We start from the raw sequence: 18,449 nt of genomic DNA, 5'->3' as shown, positions 1-18,449 counted from the left end.
TGGTATCTCTGGGTGGCAGTAGGTGGTATCTCTGGGTGGCAGTAGGTGGTATCTCTTGTTGGCAGTAGGTGATATCTCTGGGTGGCAGTGAGTTTTATCTCTGGGTGGCAGTAGGTGGTATCTCTGGGTGGCAGTAGGTGGTATCTCTTGTTGGCAGTAGGTGATATCTCTGGGTGGCAGTGAGTTTTATCTCTGGGTGGCAGTAGGTGATATCTCTGGGTGGCAGTGAGTTTTATCTCTGGGTGGCAGTGAGTTTTATCTCTGGGTGGCAGTAGGTGGTATCTCTGGGTGGCAGTGAGTTTTATCTCTGGGTGGCAGCGGTGGCAGTAGTTGGTATCTCTCGGTGGCAGTAGGTGACGGCAGCACAGGTCTGGTATACCTATAAGTAGCCGCAGAGCTTGCCCTGATGGTATCGCGGCGTCTGATTGCACCGAGGCTTTGATGTGGGCGCAGCGCGGCGCGGATTCCCGGACTCCTGGTTACAGAGATCTGACGTCAGCACTGACCTTAACGAGACCTGGAGATCTAAGGAAGATCCGGAGCTGCAGAGAGAGGCCCAGTCCAGGCAGCGGAGGCGCAGAGCCGGGATGGGGAGAGGAGACACCCAGCACAACTACAAGCACAGGTTGGGACGTTCTTGGCTGCAGGAATAGCAGATTATCAGATGTTCTGGACTGTGGGAATGGCAGATTATCAGATGTTCTGTACTGTAGGAATGGCAGATTATCAGATGTTCTGGACTGTAGGAATGGCAGATTATCAGATGTTCTGGACTGTAGGAATGGCAGATTATCAGATGTTCTGGACTGTAGGAATAGCAGATTATCAGATGTTCTGGACTGTGGGAATAGCAGATTATCAGATGTTCTGGACTGTGGGAATGGCAGATTATCAGATGTTCTAGACTGTGGGAATGGCAGATTATCAGATGTTCTGGACTGTGGGAATGGCAGATTATCAGATGTTCTGTACTGTAGGAATGGCAGATTATCAGATGTTCTGTACTGTAGGAATGGCAGATTATCAGATGTTCTGGACTGTAGGAATAGCAGATTATCAGATGTTCTGGACTGTAGGAATGGCAGATTATCAGATGTTCTGGACTGTAGGAATAGCAGATTATCAGATGTTCTGGACTGTAGGAATGGCAGATTATCAGATGTTCTGGACTGTAGGAATAGCAGATTATCAGATGTTCTGGACTGTGGGAATAGCAGATTATCAGATGTTCTGGACTGTGGGAATGGCAGATTATCAGATGTTCTAGACTGTGGGAATGGCAGATTATCAGATGTTCTGGACTGTGGGAATGGCAGATTATCAGATGTTCTGGACTGTAGGAATGGCAGATTATCAGATGTTCTGGACTGTAGGAATGGCAGATTATCAGATGTTCTGGACTGTAGGAATAGCAGATTATCAGATGTTCTGGACTGTAGGAATGGCAGATTATCAGATGTTCTGGACTGTAGGAATGGCAGATTATCAGATGTTCTGGACTGTAGGAATAGCAGATTATCAGATGTTCTGGACTGTGGGAATGGCAGATTATCAGATGTTCTGGACTGTAGGAATAGCAGATTATCAGATGTTCTGGACTGTAGGAATGGCAGATTATCAGATGTTCTGGACTGTGGGAATGGCAGATTATCAGATATTCTGGACTGTAAAAATAGCAGATTGTCGGATATTCTGGACTGTAGGAATAGCAGATTTTCAGATGTTCTGACTGTAAGAATGTCAGATTATCGGATGTTCTAGACTGTAAGAATGGCAGATTATCAGATGTTCTGGACTGTAGGAATGGCAGATTATCAGATGTTCTGGACTGTAGGAATAGCAGATTTTCAGATGTTCTGACTGTAGGAATGGCAGATTATCAGGTGTACTGGACAGTAGGAATGACAGATTATTGGATATTCTGGACTGTAGGAATAGCAGATTATCGGATATTCAGAACTGCAGCCTCTTTGTGTTTCAGATATACAAACCTTTCCATCTAATGTTGAGTTGCAGTTTCCTTGCAGCAGTTCCATAGTTTGTGTCCCTATGGCAACACTTCTTGTCCCGTGGTCTGGCCTCTCAGTGTTATCCTGGGGTCAATGGGCCTCTTTGCACTTACACTCTGGTTGCTATGAGGCTGAGTGCCATTGAGATAACAGTGAGCTGTTGGCCTGTAAAGCCAGGAAGTGTTGTCATGGGGACACTTGCAGGAAATCTCTTCTCACTGCAGTCAGCTCCAGCACATGATGTAAAGGTTCCAGGTTCTCTCCCTTTGGTCAGTAAATGATTTAATCCCAGGGGGTCCACGCCGTGACTCTAGGGGGTAACATACACATCTACTGCTCTGTAGCGCCACCTAATGATAGTCATAGGGACACAAGATGAAGACTGTCACCCCGAAACAGAGTGGGGTGCGACATTGCCTTACACAGGAGGCGCCTGTAGGTGGTGCTGCAGAGAGGAAAGAAATAGTAACAATGTATCAATATTAGTAACAACCTGCAGTGTAATGATATCCTCCCCGATGTGATCTGTGTGATTCCCCCACGTCGGGGTGAAAGGTGGGAGGCAGTAATGTTGTTACCGGGGGGCAGAGGATGCTGTCTCCCCGGACCCCGTGCTCCGGGCCCAACCAGAGATACCGCTACCCTCAACTACATTGGCGTGCTCTGCTGTGTGGGGACACGACCCCCTGCATGGCCGCTCTCTTTTGGGGGGACACAGTGGCTGAGGTCACTGTGTACGTGCCAGACTCCAGCGTCCCGGTGCGGTGATGTCATCGTCCCGGTGCGGTGACGTCATCACGCCTCTCCGGGACGCTGACGTTCTGTGCGGGCGACGGCGCTGTGACATCAGCGCATTGGTCCGTCCGAGCCTCACATGTGGACGCAGCAGGATCCTGGATTAGCGGACCACTTTTATTTTTATTAAAACTTGTGGTGTGACTGTGGGGGCATCATAAAGAATGAGGGACCCTCATACAGTGTGGAGGACCCTGAAACTGTGTGTGTGGGGGGCCCTCATGAAGTATGGGTGCTATTATACAGCATGGCGACTAATGTGGGGGCCATTATATGGTTTGCAGGCTAATGTGGGGCCCATTATATAGTTTGGGGGATAATGTGGGGGCCATTATATAGTTTGGGGGATAATGTGGGGGCCATTATATAGTTTGGGGGCTAATGTGGGGGCCATTATATAGTTTGGGGGCTAATGTGGGGCCATTATATAGTTTGGGGGCTAATGTGGGGGCCATTATTTGGTTTGCAGGCTAATGTGGGGGCCATTATATAGTTTGGGGGCTAATGTGGGGGCCATTATATAGTTTGGGGGCTAATGTGGGGGCCATTATTTGGTTTGCAGGCTAATGTGGGGCCCATTATATAGTTTGGGGGATAATGTGGGGTTCCATTATATAGTTTGGGGGATAATGTGGGGCCATTATATAGTTTGGGGGCTAATGTGGGGGCCATTATATAGTTTGGGGGATAATGTGGGGGCCATTATATAGTTTGGGGGCTAATGTGGGGGCCATTATATAGTTTGGGGGATAATGTGGGGGCCATTATATAGTTTGGGGGCTAATGTGGGCCCATTATATAGTTTGGGGGCTAATGTGGGGCCATTATATAGTTTGGGGGCTAATGTGGGGCCATTATATAGTTTGGGGGCTAATGTGGGGCCATTATATAGTTTGGGGGCTAATGTGGGGGCCATTATTTGGTTTGCAGGCTAATTTGGGGGCTAATGTGGGGCCCATTATATAGTTTGGGGGATAATGTGGGGGCCATTATATAGTTTGGGGGCTAACGTGGGCCCATTATATAGTTTGGGGGCCATTATATAGTTTGGGGGCTAATGTGGGGGCCATTATATAGTTTGGGGGATAATGTGTCGGCCATTATATAGTTTGGGGGCTAATGTGTCGGCCATTATATAGTTTGGGGGATAATGTGTCGGCCATTATATAGTTTGGGGGATAATGTGGGGGCCATTATACAGTTTGAGGAATACCATGAGGGCAATCATACAGTGTGGGGACTACTTCGGGGGCCCTCATAGAGTGTGGGGGCCTCTTATATTGTGGGTGGGCTCCTCATACATTGTAGGAACATCTGTGGAGGTTTTCATAAAGTGTGTGGGCAATTATACAGCGTGGGGGCAAATTTGAGTGGCAGTTTTACTTTCATCAGTCCACAAAATGTTTCTCCATTTCTCTTTAGGCCAGTTGATGTGATCTTTGGTAAATTGTATCCGCTTCAGTTCATGTCTATTTTTTATCATTGGGACTTTGCGGGGACTTCTTGGTAAGAGATTAGCTTCACACAGGCGTCTTCTAACTGTCACAGTCCTCACAGGTAACTGGAGACTGTCTGTGATCATCCTGGAGCTGATCATTGGCTTAGCCTTTGCCATTCTGGCTATTCTTCCATCCATTTGAATGGTGGTCTTATGTTTTCTTCCACGTCTCTCTGGTTTTGATTTCCATTGTAAAGCATCGGAGATCATTTTACTGAACAGCCGATCATTGTCTGCACTTCTTTTATAAGTTTTATTTTCTACAATCAACTTTTTAATCAAAGTACACTATTCTTCTGAACAACGTCTCGAATGACCCATATTTCTCAGGCTTTCAAGGAGAAATGCATGTACAACATGTGCTGGCTTCACCCTTATATTAGGGCCACCTGATTCATACCTGTTTGTTCACAGGATGATTGACCTCCACACTGTTATTATTGTGAACACAATTAATTATTCAGATACACAGACCCAAAAACCTGCAGATCATGAAAGCGGAGTCGGGGGTTTTTCTTACAATCTACGGCACCAACTGGTAAATTGTTTGACGTCTGGTGATATAATTTATACCAAAAACACTGATTCCTCTGGTCAGTCATATTGGACTGCTATTAGTTTGAACACTACTATATATGTCTGCAGCACGGGTATCTACCACTATATGTCACCATATGGCGGTAATATCAGTGTTGGTCTTTGTATAGAGATTATTTTCAGTAACGGCGCGGTCATCTGCTGAGGTTCCCCTACACCCACTATTAGGGGGCACCACCATAGATGTAATCAGGGTGACCTGTTAGGGGCCACTCAGATGTTTCGGCCCCTGAGATGGACCCCTCGCTACGCATCTGCACTTCTCCTCCTGGTGGGATTTTCTCTGGACTCTGCTGTCAGCGGCTGCAGGGAAATGTGATTACCAAGAGCAGGAAAGAGCAGAGGAAGGAAGGAGGGAGGAGAGTGCGGAGTTGACCCCTGCACTGCCGCCCTGCTGACCAGCAGTGTACAATGTTTTGGTTATATCTGTTTTATGGAAAGCTGGATGATGGCTGCCAGTGCTCCATGTGCCTGTGCCCTGCTCAGCCCTCTAGGAAAGCTGGGTGGCAATGACTGAATAATAATGGCAGCCCAACAGGTGATCAACTGGGACAGGAAAACGCAGGAAATGCTCTGATCTGAGTTCTGAGTCTCAGCGATCCCATTATAAAACTGATGTTTGTACGAATCAATGAAACTCTCAGGGCCAGAGCGATGGCAGAAAGGAAAACCCCAGGACGTGACACGCGGGCGCAGGAATGTAATCAGTGACATCCGGCACCTGAGCCGTCCAAAAGGGCCGGTAATAAACACAAGCTGGCGAAGAAGGAGAGACTCACTCCCTCCACCTGGCCTGAAATGGCTGATAACAGGGAGAAATAGATTATAGTCTCCAGTCCTACAGTCACCCCCCCCCCCCCAGTAATGGCTGATAACAGGGAGTAATAGATTGTAGGTCTTTTTTATTTATAGAAGAAAACATTACAGGACACAAAACATAAGAACAAGACGACAAAAACCCGACACAAATCACAGAAATAGAAGATCCGACCAACAGAGAAAGAACAAAATCCCCCCAGGAATATATACATAGAGAAGAAATAACTATTATAAAACCTATAAAACCCCCGGCCCAGCTTCATTCATACTACTATATACAATCCCACACAACGCTCACACCGTCCTATATACACATAAAACACCGTCCTATATACAAGATTATATACAATAAAACACTAAACCTAATATAACGTATATACAACCGGGAACTAACACTAACCTACTGGTCCCACTGCCTGACCTTACAGTCACCCCCTTACCGCACCTCATTCACACCACAGAAAACCAAAAATAACAATATATACAATAGTGACATGGACAATTTTAAACCTTTTTTTTTTTTTTTTTAAATTTTGTAATTTTTTTTTAATATACATAAAACACAGACCTACACTAACTATCCCGCCACCCCTGATCCAGCTCTGGCCACAAAGTTCAGGATTACTCCGAGCTAGGATCAGGCCCCAAAGTTTTTTCCCCAGGCGGGGCCTTGACCAGGCCAGATCTGTCCTCTTATCACCGCTGATGAAAACCCCCCAAATCCCCCACCCAACCTAACTAAAACCCCCTATTATACATTATATACAATATATACAGAACACAACCTACACACTCACCATCCAAGGCTCAAGTTCGATGCCGGCAAACCTTCTATTCAGGAGACAAATACAAAACAAAAATCTAGGGTGGAAAGACATCAGCCCACCACCAGGGTATAGGAGTACTACCGGACTAAGGCACCCTGAAGGAAAAGCCCCTCCAGAGACGGGCCGCCCTCCGGGCACCCAGTCCTTCATACTCCAGAGAACGTACCTTCACCAGGTCACCTAGGATGTTCCTACAGACTTCATCTACATGGAGGATTTTACTCTGCGTCGAAACTAAAACTCGTGCGTTCCACGTGAAATACCTGACCACTGCGCTGACTATGAATAAAGTGTCTCGGTCCCTTCTCCCAAGGTCTCCGAACGCTCCATAGGCCCACCCGGCGTAGGACAGAGTAGCCAGCCGCGGCCAACCAATGGAAGCCCCCACCCTGTTGTACACCTCTGTATTAAAGGGACAATGAAGCAGGAAGTGCTCCATGCTTTCCAGCACGTTAGCACAAGCCTCACGGGGGCAATTCCTGTCCTCGGAGCTCCTATACTTCAAATTGTCCCTCACATACAGCTTACCATGGAAGCAGCGCCAAGTCAAGTCCCAGTACTTCTTGGGGATCCTGCTAGAATTTAACAAACTCAACCCAACCTCCAGATCCCGACTTGGGCAGTCTTTGAGGACCAATGGACTCTGAAAATGAGAAAGCAAGACCCTCATATCGAGGAGTTTCCTCGGGAGGGACCTCACCTCCCACATTCCCAGACCCCACCGGCGGATCATTTTCAGAACCGGGGTAACGTAAGCCGGGAGATGCCCGTGTGGTGTGCGGAGATCCTTCACTCTTCCCCCTGTCTCCCATTCCTGGAAGAAAGGCTGAAACCATCCCTTGCAGGAGAATACCCACGGAGGAGCCCTCTCTTTCCAGAGGTTTGCCACGTTCACTTTCAAGAAGGTGTTCACTAGGAACAGCACGGGGTTCACCATATTCAAACCCCCTAGTCTCCTCGTGCGGTAAGTGACCTCCCGCTTGACTAGGTTCAGTCTGTTCCCCCATAACATCTGGAAGAACAGACTGTAGACCCGTGTCCAGAGAGGCTCTGGCAAGACACAGACGCTGCCCAGGTAGATTAGCAAGGGGAGCAGGAAAGCTTTGCACAGGCCAACCCTTTCCCTCAGGGTCGAAGACCAACCCTTCCATTGGTCCACTCTTTGGGCGACACCTTTGATTCTGCCTTCCCAGTTTTTCGTGGGGTAATCACCCTGGCCGAATTCGATGCCCAGGACTTTGGCATGTTCTTGGGGTTCGGGGAGGGTGTCCGGAAGATCAAAACCGGGATCTCCGCCTCCCAGCCAGAGACTCTCACACTTATCCTGGTTGACCTTGGACCCGGATGCCTCCGAGTAGCGCTCCACTTCTGACATCACCGCCGCTGCCTCCTCTTGCGAAGAAACAAAGACGGTGACATCGTCCGCGTAGGCCACCACCCTCAGGATAGCCTCCCGCGCCGCCCCGCCCATCCGCACCCCCGCCAACGGTCCACAATCGATCCTTCTGAGGAAGGGATCGATCGCAAACGCGTAAAGCAAAGGGCTAAGAGGACAGCCATGACGGACACCGGACCCTACCCCGAAAGGTCGTCCAATCCACCCATTCACCAGAGGGAAAGTCTCAGCCCCTGCATACAAGGTCTTAAGCCAGTCCACAAACCCTCCAGGCAGACCATACCTCAAAAGAGTGGACCAGAGGTACTCGTGGTTAACCCGATCAAAGGCTTTTGCCTGATCCAGGGTCAGCAAGAACCCCTTCCAAAGGCCCGCCCTGCCTTGCTCCACGGCCTCTCGGACACCTAGAACAGCACTAAAAGTGCTACGGCCAGGAACGCAACAGTGCTGAACCTCCGAAAGGAGCCGGGGTGCAAACTTCACCAGCCTGTTGAAAAGTATCTTAGCCAAAATCTTCCTGTCCACATTGAGAAGTGCTATGGGACGCCAGTTCTCAATGCGTGATGGATCCTTACCCTTTGACAAAATGATCAAAGCTGACCTCCTTAATGATCTCGGCAGAGTGCCCGAGGAGAGACACTCGTTAAACACCTGAGTCAAGAGGGGGACCAAAGAGTCCCTAAAGGTCCTAAAGAACTCGGATGTTAAGCCATCCGGACCTGGCGACTTTTTGGGCCTAAGCCCATCGATCGCCAGTCTCACTTCCTCTTCTTTGATCGCTTCTGCCAAACCGCCCAGCGAGAGGTCAGCCCCTGACTCAGGAACCGCTTCAACCAGGAAAGCCGACATCCCGTCACGATCCGGCTCCCTCCTTCCCAAGAGGTGCGAGTAGTAGGAACTAACGACCTCCAAGATCCCTGATCTGGACCTTCTCAGGGACCCGGTACTGTCCACCAGCCCCGTCACTATCTTACTATTCACTGACATCTTACAGTTTCTGTAAGGGTCGGGCGAGCAGTACTTCCCGTAGTCCCTCTCGAAAACCAAAGATGCGTGCCTATCGTACTGACACCTCTTCAGCAAGGACTTCACTCTGGAGATCTCCTCGCGGCTACCTCCAGTCGAGACAAGATGCTCGAGTTTCCTCCTCAGGCTCTGATACAGGCGATCCCTGTTCAGGCTTCTGAGGTTCGAGAGCTGCCGGAAGAATCTCGCCACCCGATGTTTGAACATCTCCCACCACTCCGACTTAGTGTTACTTAGGCCCAGCAATGGTACCTGGCTCTGAAGGAATTCCTCAAAAGACCGTCTTACAGCTTCTTCCTCAAGCAGTGACGAATTCAGCTTCCAATAACCTCTTCCCATCCGAGGAGTCTCTGTAACGTTCAGAGAAAACATAATCAAACAGTGATCGGAGAACTCCACCTCCACAACCGACAACGGTGAAGAGACGGCCTCGCCTTCAAATATAACCTGTCTAGCCTAGACCTGCACTGACTACCTCTAAAAAAGGTGAAACCCGTGTCGCCCGGGTTGTGCCGGATGTGGACATCCACCAGGCGAGCCTCACTCACTATCCTGTTTAACGCGACGCAGTCATAAGCCAGCTGGTCTCCGGAACCTCCTCTATCACAGGATCTCGTGACGTTGTTGAAATCCCCTCCGAAGACCACCTGCCGACTCGAAAATAAAAAAGGTTTGATCTTCAGGAAGAGACATTTGCGGTCCCACTTGGACTGGGGACCGTAGATGTTAATGAGCCGAAGCTCTTGTCCCCCCATGGAGACATCTAGGATCAAGCATCTCCCCATTTCTAATTCGATCACTCGTCTGCATTCAACCGCTGCGGTCTTAAAAAGGACCGCCACCCCGCTATACGGCTCGGCCGCAAGAGACCAGTAGGAGGGTCCATGCCTCCACTCCCGCCTTGCTTTATGCAAGGTTGATATATCGGTCAACCTGGTCTCCTGCAAAAACAAAATGTCGGCGTCAAGTTGGCCGAGAAAATGAAAGGCCGTGTACCTTGCCGCATCTGACTTTATGCTGCAAACGTTAATAGTTGCCAGCGTCAACGGGGTGGGTGCCGCCATCATGATTGATTGAATTAGATAGCCTTTTTCTTCCCACCACTGACAGTCCCAACCTCTTCCTCCGATAACGACGGGTTTTTAGTGCGCTTAAGACAAACAGACTCGTCCATTCTCTCCTTACATACATTCTTGCCCTTGTCTCGTGGTCCTGGGTTAGTCGTCCCCCCAGAGGGCTTTGTATTTGCCCCCCGAGAGGAAGACCTAGCCATCTCCTGAGCCCCAACCACCTTGTCCGCAACCTCCGGCCCCGGGTCCCCACTTCCCCCCTCCAGAGGGAGGTCCTGGAGAGCCCCGAACCGGTTGGAGAGATCCACCAGAGGGGGGGCGGCTGAACCCTCTAATGGCGCCTGGATCACGGCCAGAGAGTCAGAGGGGTCGCACTCCAAAGAGGCAGCTCGAGACCTGGTCCCCCTCCTACCTCTGGCCGTTTTCCTGTTACCCTTTTTCTTTTTCTGTGACCACTCCCCCTCTCCCTCATCAAGACTGTCACCAGAAGAGGGTTCCTGGGAAGACGTGGCGTCCTCTCGCTCTTCCCTTTCAAGTCTCTTGACCTCCTCACTCAATTCGCTGTCTTTAGGATCCTCAGCTGCAAGTGAAGTACCTGGGTCAGAGTTTAGGGACATTACTCCCTGTCCCCTGTCCCCACAGCGCTGCTCCTGCCGCCTGATGGTGGATGGCGGCAGCTTGCTCCTCACCGGATCCCTGCCTCCCCCGCCTCTGCTGGTCCCTTCACCGGAAAGATTAGTCCCGGCTTTCGCCTGTCCCGCACTCGCCGCTTTCAGGACCGCATTGGCGAAGGAACGCGGACAGCGACTGAATGGGTGACCGAGGTCACCACACAAGTTACACCTAATCCTGCCACAGGCAGCAGCAAGATGACCGAGGTCCCCACACAGTGCTCATTTCTGGGTGGTACACTGTGCACTGAAGTGTGTGGGGCTACCGCACCTGTGACAGACCTTAGGCTGCCCCCGGTAGAAAATCAAGATCCTATCCCTCCCCAAAAAGGTTGAGGAGGGGATATTGGTAACAGTGTTTCCCGAAACCTTCAATTTCACCATGAAGGTCCAGGCCCCTGACCAGATACTTTGGTCATCCAGATTCTTTCGGGAATATTGGTGACCTCTCCGTATCGACTCACCCAGGTGGTAATGTCCATACAGGAAAGTGACTCGTTACTAGTCAAAACGGTCACTTTCCTGACTGAATCTTGGCGGGTTATTGCCAGGGGAAAGAGACCATGCCATTTGGGGCGACTCCGAGCCAGCTCATGGCGAGACCAGAAAAGCTCAAGGCCCTCCGGTCTCACGAAGCTGACATCGAAGTAGGAGGTCCCGTAGGGATGGATCAAGGCAAAGATGTCATATGCCGCAAAGCCCATCCCCAGCAGGAGCTCAACCACCTTCGACCTATCAGGACATGCATCCTTGCTTACCCACTGGAGACGGACCACGTTCCTACGGTTACTCCTCTGCCCCGTTGTCGGCAGAGACCAGACAGTCTCTGCCCCTCTATCTCGGAAGGCTGAAAGACCATGTCTCTCTATCCAGAAAGACAGATCAACCTCCCTCCCCTCTACAGTGATGGAGCTCTCCCCTCTCCTCAGGGCGTCCAGGAGCTGCTGTTGCAAGTCACCATCCCCAGGGCCACCAGACGAGGGCGCACTACTACCCCCAGCACTGACAGCTCCTGAATAGCTTTGGGCTGAAGCCCCCGCCAATGCTGGGGGGGCAGCGGGACCAGCGCCTACTTCCCCCCCACCAACACCAGTGCTGCTCCCACCATTCACTCCAGTACTATTCACACCATTTGCAGGACCATTACTCCCATCGTTCACTCCACTACTACTCACACCATTCACAGGATCATTACTCCCACCATTCATTCCACCACTACCCCCACCATTTGCTACACCACTACTCCCACCATTCATACCACCACTACCCCCACCATTTGCTGCATCATCATTCACTGCACCACTACCCCCACCATTTGCTGCATCATCATTCACTGCACCACTACTTCCACCATTACTACTACTCTCACCATCTGCTCCACCATTACTCCCACCCTCTGCTCCACCATTACTCCCATCATTCACTGCACCATTACTCCCATCATTCACTGCACCACTACTTCCATTCCCTTTACTTGTCACCCCATTACCTCTGCTGTTTTCGGCACCTTCCACAGTCACCTCCATTCCTTCCTCCCTTGTGTCTGGTGTCTCTGCACTCACACCTGCTGGGCCGGGGGAGGGGAGCACTTCCAGAGACTCCTTTCCCTGCAGCACCACACCCGTTTCCCTTTGGTTGCTGCTGGCTTTCTGCAGGTCATCTCCTGGAGTGCCCCGCCCCCCTACTGCAGCATTTTGTTCCTTGTGCTGGGCAGACTGTTTGTTGGGCACCGCTGCCCGCCCTGCACCCACAGATTTTGGGGCCTTATTGTCCTTTTTGGGCGCTGGGGCACACTGCCCCCCTGTCGCAGCAGTGCGCCCAGTATTCTTGGCGGATGTTTTTTTCACATCCCTCCCGGCCTCCCCGGCCCCGGTGATAACCGTCTTAGCCGCAGAGGGCAGGGAGGGAAACTCCACAGAACTCCCTATGTCCGGCGCTGTGAGTACCTCCACAGCCTCGCCCCCTGCACTGTTCCCCGCACAGATGGCAGCATCGCCGGACGTTCTTCTCCTCTCCCCACCTTGCCTCTGGCTCGAGCCCACTGCAGAGCCCGTGCCTTTAGGTTTGGTGGGGTTTACACAGGAGGTGGCAGGCGCAACATCAGACATTGGTACATACTTGTAACTCACCACCTCCTGTGCGGCTCCTCCGGTCTTCTTCCTCCTCTTTTTTTTCTCCTCCACTGGATCGTCCTCCCCGAAGGAAAACCGCGTCAGGTCCACCGGAGACTCCAGCAGTCGGATTTCCCTCAGCAGTCCTCCTTCCTCTTCCTCCACCGACACTCCAGCCTCTGCTCTGGGAGTCCTCTGCCCTGCAGGGAGACCACTGGAACTCCAGCTCTGCCCCTCACTGGCTCCAGCACCTGGAACTCCAGTCACCTCTTCATCCTCCTCCTCCTCTTCACTAAGGACGCCGGCTGGCGTTTCTCCTGAGGTGTTTAACCCCTTCATTTCTAAGAACCGCCGCTGGTTCTTAAACCTCTCCAGGAAGGGACCTGCGCTTTTCTCAATCCCCTCCCGGAGGAGCACTAACCTGACCACCTCGTCTCTAAGGGCTTTAAACCTCTGGGAGGTCGCGGGTCTCTCCTTGTTGGACGCCCGGGTGTTCAGGATCCGGGCCTCCCGCAGCTCCTCTTTCAGCTGGGTTAGTGCTTTGCCGGCGTCCTCGTACTCTCGTAACGTGGCGACCACTCGGGAAGAGAAGGAACTTGTGGACTCGCTGGAGCTCATCTCCCCCAGGATCTTGCTGGACTCTTGTTCCTGGGGCCTGGGGTGCCCCGGTCTCCCTCTCTGGGCGAGCGATGAATCGTCTCGGGGTTGGAGTAGGTGGGTATGTTTTTCTTCACCCTACCCGATCTCCTCACTCCCTCCTGGGCCGGTTGTTGTGGCTCCTTGTCCCCCGCCGGCATAGACCGGGGGATAGGAGGCTGGGAAGCCATGCCGGCCTCCCAGTAAGCCTGCCTTTCCCTGGGGAGAAGAGAGGCAGACTACGACCCTCCTCCTGGAAGTCCTGGAGCTCAGGAGGCAGGTGCTACTCTCAGCAGGGAGAAACTGATTGTGGGCACCTGTCCTACAGTCTCCTCCCCCAGTAATGGCTGATAACAGGGAGTAATAGATTGTAGTCTCCTGTCCTACAGTCGCCTCCCCCAGTAATGGCTGATAACAGGGAGTAATAGATTGTAGTCTCCTGTCCTACAGTCACCTCCCCCAGTAATGGCTGATAACAGGGAGTAATAGATTGTAGTCTCCTGTCCTACAGTCGCCTCCCCCAGTAATGGCTGATAACAGGGAGTAATAGATTGTAGACTCCTGTCCTACAGTCACCTCCCCCAGTAATGGCTGATAACAGGGAGTAATAGATTGTAGATGTATTGTCTCTTTAACTTCTCTCTTTTTTCATAACTCCCATGAGTTCATTAAAACTTATCCTGATTTTATAAAAGTTTCCTTGGCCCCGAATTGCACAAATAGAAAAGTGACCAAATATCATATCCGAATGTGGAAAGGCCGACACATGCCTATTCCTGTGTATACACATTTCCCTCACCGGCGCACTGCAAAGACCAACCGACATCCTACACCCTGGAGACAGTAGTAGTTATATTCTTGTACATAGGGGGCAGTATTATAGTAGTTATATTCTTGTACATAGGGGGCAGTATTATAGTAGTTATATTCTTGTACATAGGAGGCAGTATTATAGTAGTTATATTCTTGTACATAGCAGGCAGTATTATAGTAGTTATATTCTAGTACATAGGAGCAGTATTATAGTAGTTATATTCTTGTATATAGGGGGCAGTATTATAGTAGTTATATTCTAGTACATTGGAGCAGTATTATAGTAGTTATATTCTTGTACATAGGAGCAGTATTATAGTAGTTATATTCTTGTATATAGGGGGCAGTATTATAGTAGTTATATTCTTGTACATAGGAGCAGTATTATAGTAGTTATATTCTTGTACATAGGGGGCAGTATTATAGTAGTTATATTCTTGTACATAGGAGCAGTATTATAGTAGTTATATTCTTGTACATAGGGGGCAGTATTATAGTAGTTATATTCTTGTACATAGGAGCAGTATTATAGTAGTTATATTCTTGTACATAGCAGGCAGTATTATAGTAGTTATATTCTAGTACATAGGGGGCAGTATTATAGTAGTTATATTCTAGTACATTGGAGCAGTATTATAGTAGTTATATTCTTGTACATAGGAGCAGTATTATAGTAGTTATATTCTTGTATATAGGGGGCAGTATTATAGTAGTTATATTCTTGTACATAGGAGCAGTATTATAGTAGTTATATTCTTGTACATAGGGGGCAGTGTTATAGTAGTTATATTCTTGTACATAGGAGCAGTATTATAGTAGTTATATTCTTGTACATAGGGGGCAGTATTATAGTAGTTATATTCTTGCACATAGGGAGCAGTATTATAGTAGTTATATTCTTGTACATAGGGAGCAGTATTATAGCAGTTATATTCTTGTACATAGGAGCAGTATTATAGTAGTTATATTCTTGTACATAGGGGGCAGTATTATAGTAGTTATATTCTTGTACATAGGAGCAGTATTATAGTAGTTATATTCTAGTACATAGGAGCAGTATTATAGTAGTTATATTCTTGTACATAGGGAGCAGTATTATAGTAGTTATATTCTTGTACATAGGGAGCAGTATTATAGTAGTTATATTCTTGTACATAGGGGCAGTATTATAGTAGTTATATTCTTGTACATAGAGGGCAGTATTATAGTAGTTATATTCTTGTACATAGGGGCAGTATTATAGTAGTTATATTCTAGTACATAGGAGCAGTATTATAGTAGTTATATTCTTGTACATAGGGAGCAGTATTATAGTAGTTATATTCTTGTACATAGGGGCAGTATTATAGTAGTTATATTCTTGTATATAGGGGCAGTATTATAGTAGTTATATTCTAGTACATAGGAGCAGTATTATAGTAGTTATATTCTTGTACATAGGGGCAGTATTATAGTAGTTATATTCTTGTACATAGGAGCAGTATTATAGTAGTTATATTCTTGTACATAGGGGGCAGTATTATAGTAGTTATATTCTTGTACATAGGAGCAGTATTATAGTAGTTATATTCTTGTACATAGGGGCAGTATTATAGTAGTTATATTCTTGTACATAGGAGCAGTATTATAGTAGTTATATTCTTGCACATAGGGAGCAGTATTATAGTAGTTATATTCTTGTACATGGGGAGCATATATCTTGTACATAGGGAGCAGTATTATAGTAGTTATATTCTTGTACATAGGGGGCAGTATTATAGTAGTTATATTCTTGTACATAGGGGGCAGTATTATAGTAGTTATATTCTTGTACATAGGAGCAGTATTATAGTAGTTATATTCTAGTACATAGGAGCACTATTATAGTAGTTATATTCTTGTACATAGGGAGCAGTATTATAGTAGTTATATTCTTGTACATAGGGGCAGTATTATAGTAGTTATATTCTTGTACATAGGGGCAGTATTATAGTAGTTATATTCTTGTACATAGGGGCAGTATTATAGTAGTTATATTCCAGTACATAGAGGGCAGTATTATAATAGTTATATTCTTGTACGTAGGGAGCAGTATTATAGTAGTTATATTCTTGTACATAGGAGCAGTATTATAGTAGTATTCTTGTACATAGGGAGCAGTATTATAGTAGTTATATTCTTGTACATAGGGGCAGTATTATAGTAGTTATATGGTATATAGGAGCAGTATTATAGTAGTTATATTCTTGTAAATAGGGGGCAGTATTATAGTAGTTATATTCTTGTACATAGGAGCAGTATTGTAGTAGTTATATTCTTGTACATAGGGGCAGTACTATAGTAGTTATATTCTTACACATAGGGGGCTGTATTATAGTAGTTATATTCTTGTACATAGGAGCAGTATTATAGTAGTTATATTCTTGTACATAGTAGCAGTATTATAGTGGTTATATTCTTGTACATAGGGAGCAGTATTATAGTAGTTATATTCTTGTACATAGGGAGCAGTATTATAGTAGTTATATTCTTGTACATAAGAGCAGTATTATAGTAGTTATATTCTTGTACATAGGGAGCAGTATTATAGTAGTTATATTCTTGTACATAGGGAGCAGTATTATAGTAGTTATATTCTTGTACATAGGGACAGTATTATAGTAGTTATATTCTTGTTCATAGGGAGCAGTATTATAGTAGTTATATTCTTGTACATAGGGAGCAGTATTATAGTAGTTATATTCTTGTACATAGGAGCAGTATTATAGTAGTTATATTCTTGTACATAGGGAGCAGTATTATAGTAGTTATATTCTTGTACATAGGGAGCAGTATTATAGTAGTTATATTCTTGTACATAGGGAGCAGTATTATAGTAGTTATATTCTTGTACATAGGGGCAGTATTATAGTAGTTATATTCTTGTACATAGGAGCAGTATTATAGTAGTTATATTCCTGTACATAGGGGAGTATTATAGTAGTTATATTCCTGTACATAGGAGCAGTATTATAGTAGTTATATTCTTGTACATAGGAGCAGTATTATAGTAGTTATATTCTTGTACATAGGAGCAGTATTATAGTAGTTATATTCTTGTACATAGGGGGCAGTATTATAGTAGTTATATTCTTGTATATAGGGGGCAGTATTATAATAGTTATATTCTTGTACATAGGAGCAGTATTATAGTAGTTATATTCTTGTACATAGGAGCAGTATTATAGTAGTTATATTCTTGTACATAGGAGCAGTATTATAGTAGTTATATTCTTACACATAGGGAGCAGTATTATAGTAGTTATATTCATAGAATCATAGAATCATAGAATGGTAGAGTTGGAAGGGACCTCCTGGGTCATCTGGTCCAACCCCCTGCTCAAAGCAGGATTCACTAGATCATCTCAGACAGGTGTCTGTCCAGCCTCTGTTTGAAGACGTCCATTGAAGGGGAACTCACCACCTCTCGTGGCAGCCTGTTCCACTCATTAATCACCCTAACTGTCAAAAAGTTTTTTCTAATATCTAATCTGTGTCTCCTCCCATTTAGTTTCATCCCGTTGCTTCTAGTCTTTCCTTGTGCAAATGAGAATAAAGATGATCCTTCTACAATGTGACAGCCCTTGACATATTTGTAGACAGCTATTAAGTCTCCTCTCAGTCTTCTTTTTTGCAAGCTAAACATTCCCAAATCCTGCAACCGTTCCTCATAGGACATGGTTTGCAGACCAGTCACCATTCTGGTCGCTCTTCTCTGAACTTGCTCCAGTTTGTCTATGTCTTTTTTAAAATGTGGTGCCCAAAACTGTACACAGTATTCCAGATGAGGTCTGACCAAAGAGGAGTAAAGACCGATAATGACTTCACGTGATCTAGACTGTATTCTTCTGTTAATACATCCCAGAATTGTATTTGCCTTTTTTGCTGCTGCATCACACTGTTGACTCATGTTCAGTCTATGATCTATTAGTATACCTAAGTCTTTTTCACATGTACTGTTGCTTAGCTCTACTCCTCCCATTCTGTATATGCTTTTTTCATTTTTATTGCCCAGATGTAGTACTTTGCATTTTTCCCTGTTAAAAACCATTCTGTTGGTTGCTGCCCACTGCTCCAGTTTATTTAGGTCTTTTTGAATCCTCTCTCTCTCTTCTCTAGTATTAGCTATCCCTCCTAGCTTTGTGTCATCAGCAAATTTAATC

General features: G+C 46.9%; 1 protein-coding gene across 4 annotated transcripts in view; it reads left to right on the top strand.

The window, feature by feature from the left end:
• Positions 1–18,449, top strand: part of LOC141188623 (beta-arrestin-1) — a 500,689-nt gene that overhangs the window by 96,014 nt on the left and 386,226 nt on the right. For 3 of the 4 annotated variants that reach the window (XR_012262721.1, XM_073661077.1, XM_073661074.1), the window contains exon 1: positions 508–625. The exons of the other annotated variant lie outside the window; for it this stretch is intronic. Coding sequence is in view for 2 of the 3 variants with exons in the window: in XM_073661077.1 (XP_073517178.1) it covers positions 588–625 (38 nt within the window). In the remaining variant the exon portion in view is untranslated. Of the gene's footprint in view, positions 1–507; positions 626–18,449 lie in introns of those variants that run through there. 4 annotated transcript variants of the gene reach the window in all.

This window comes from Phyllobates terribilis, unplaced genomic scaffold (assembly GCF_046119375.1).
Source record: "Phyllobates terribilis strain yellow unplaced genomic scaffold, ASM4611937v1 Scaffold_2__4_contigs__length_985480577, whole genome shotgun sequence".
Taxonomy (NCBI): Eukaryota; Metazoa; Chordata; class Amphibia; order Anura; family Dendrobatidae; genus Phyllobates; species Phyllobates terribilis.
This window is presented reverse-complemented; position numbering and strand designations above follow the sequence as displayed.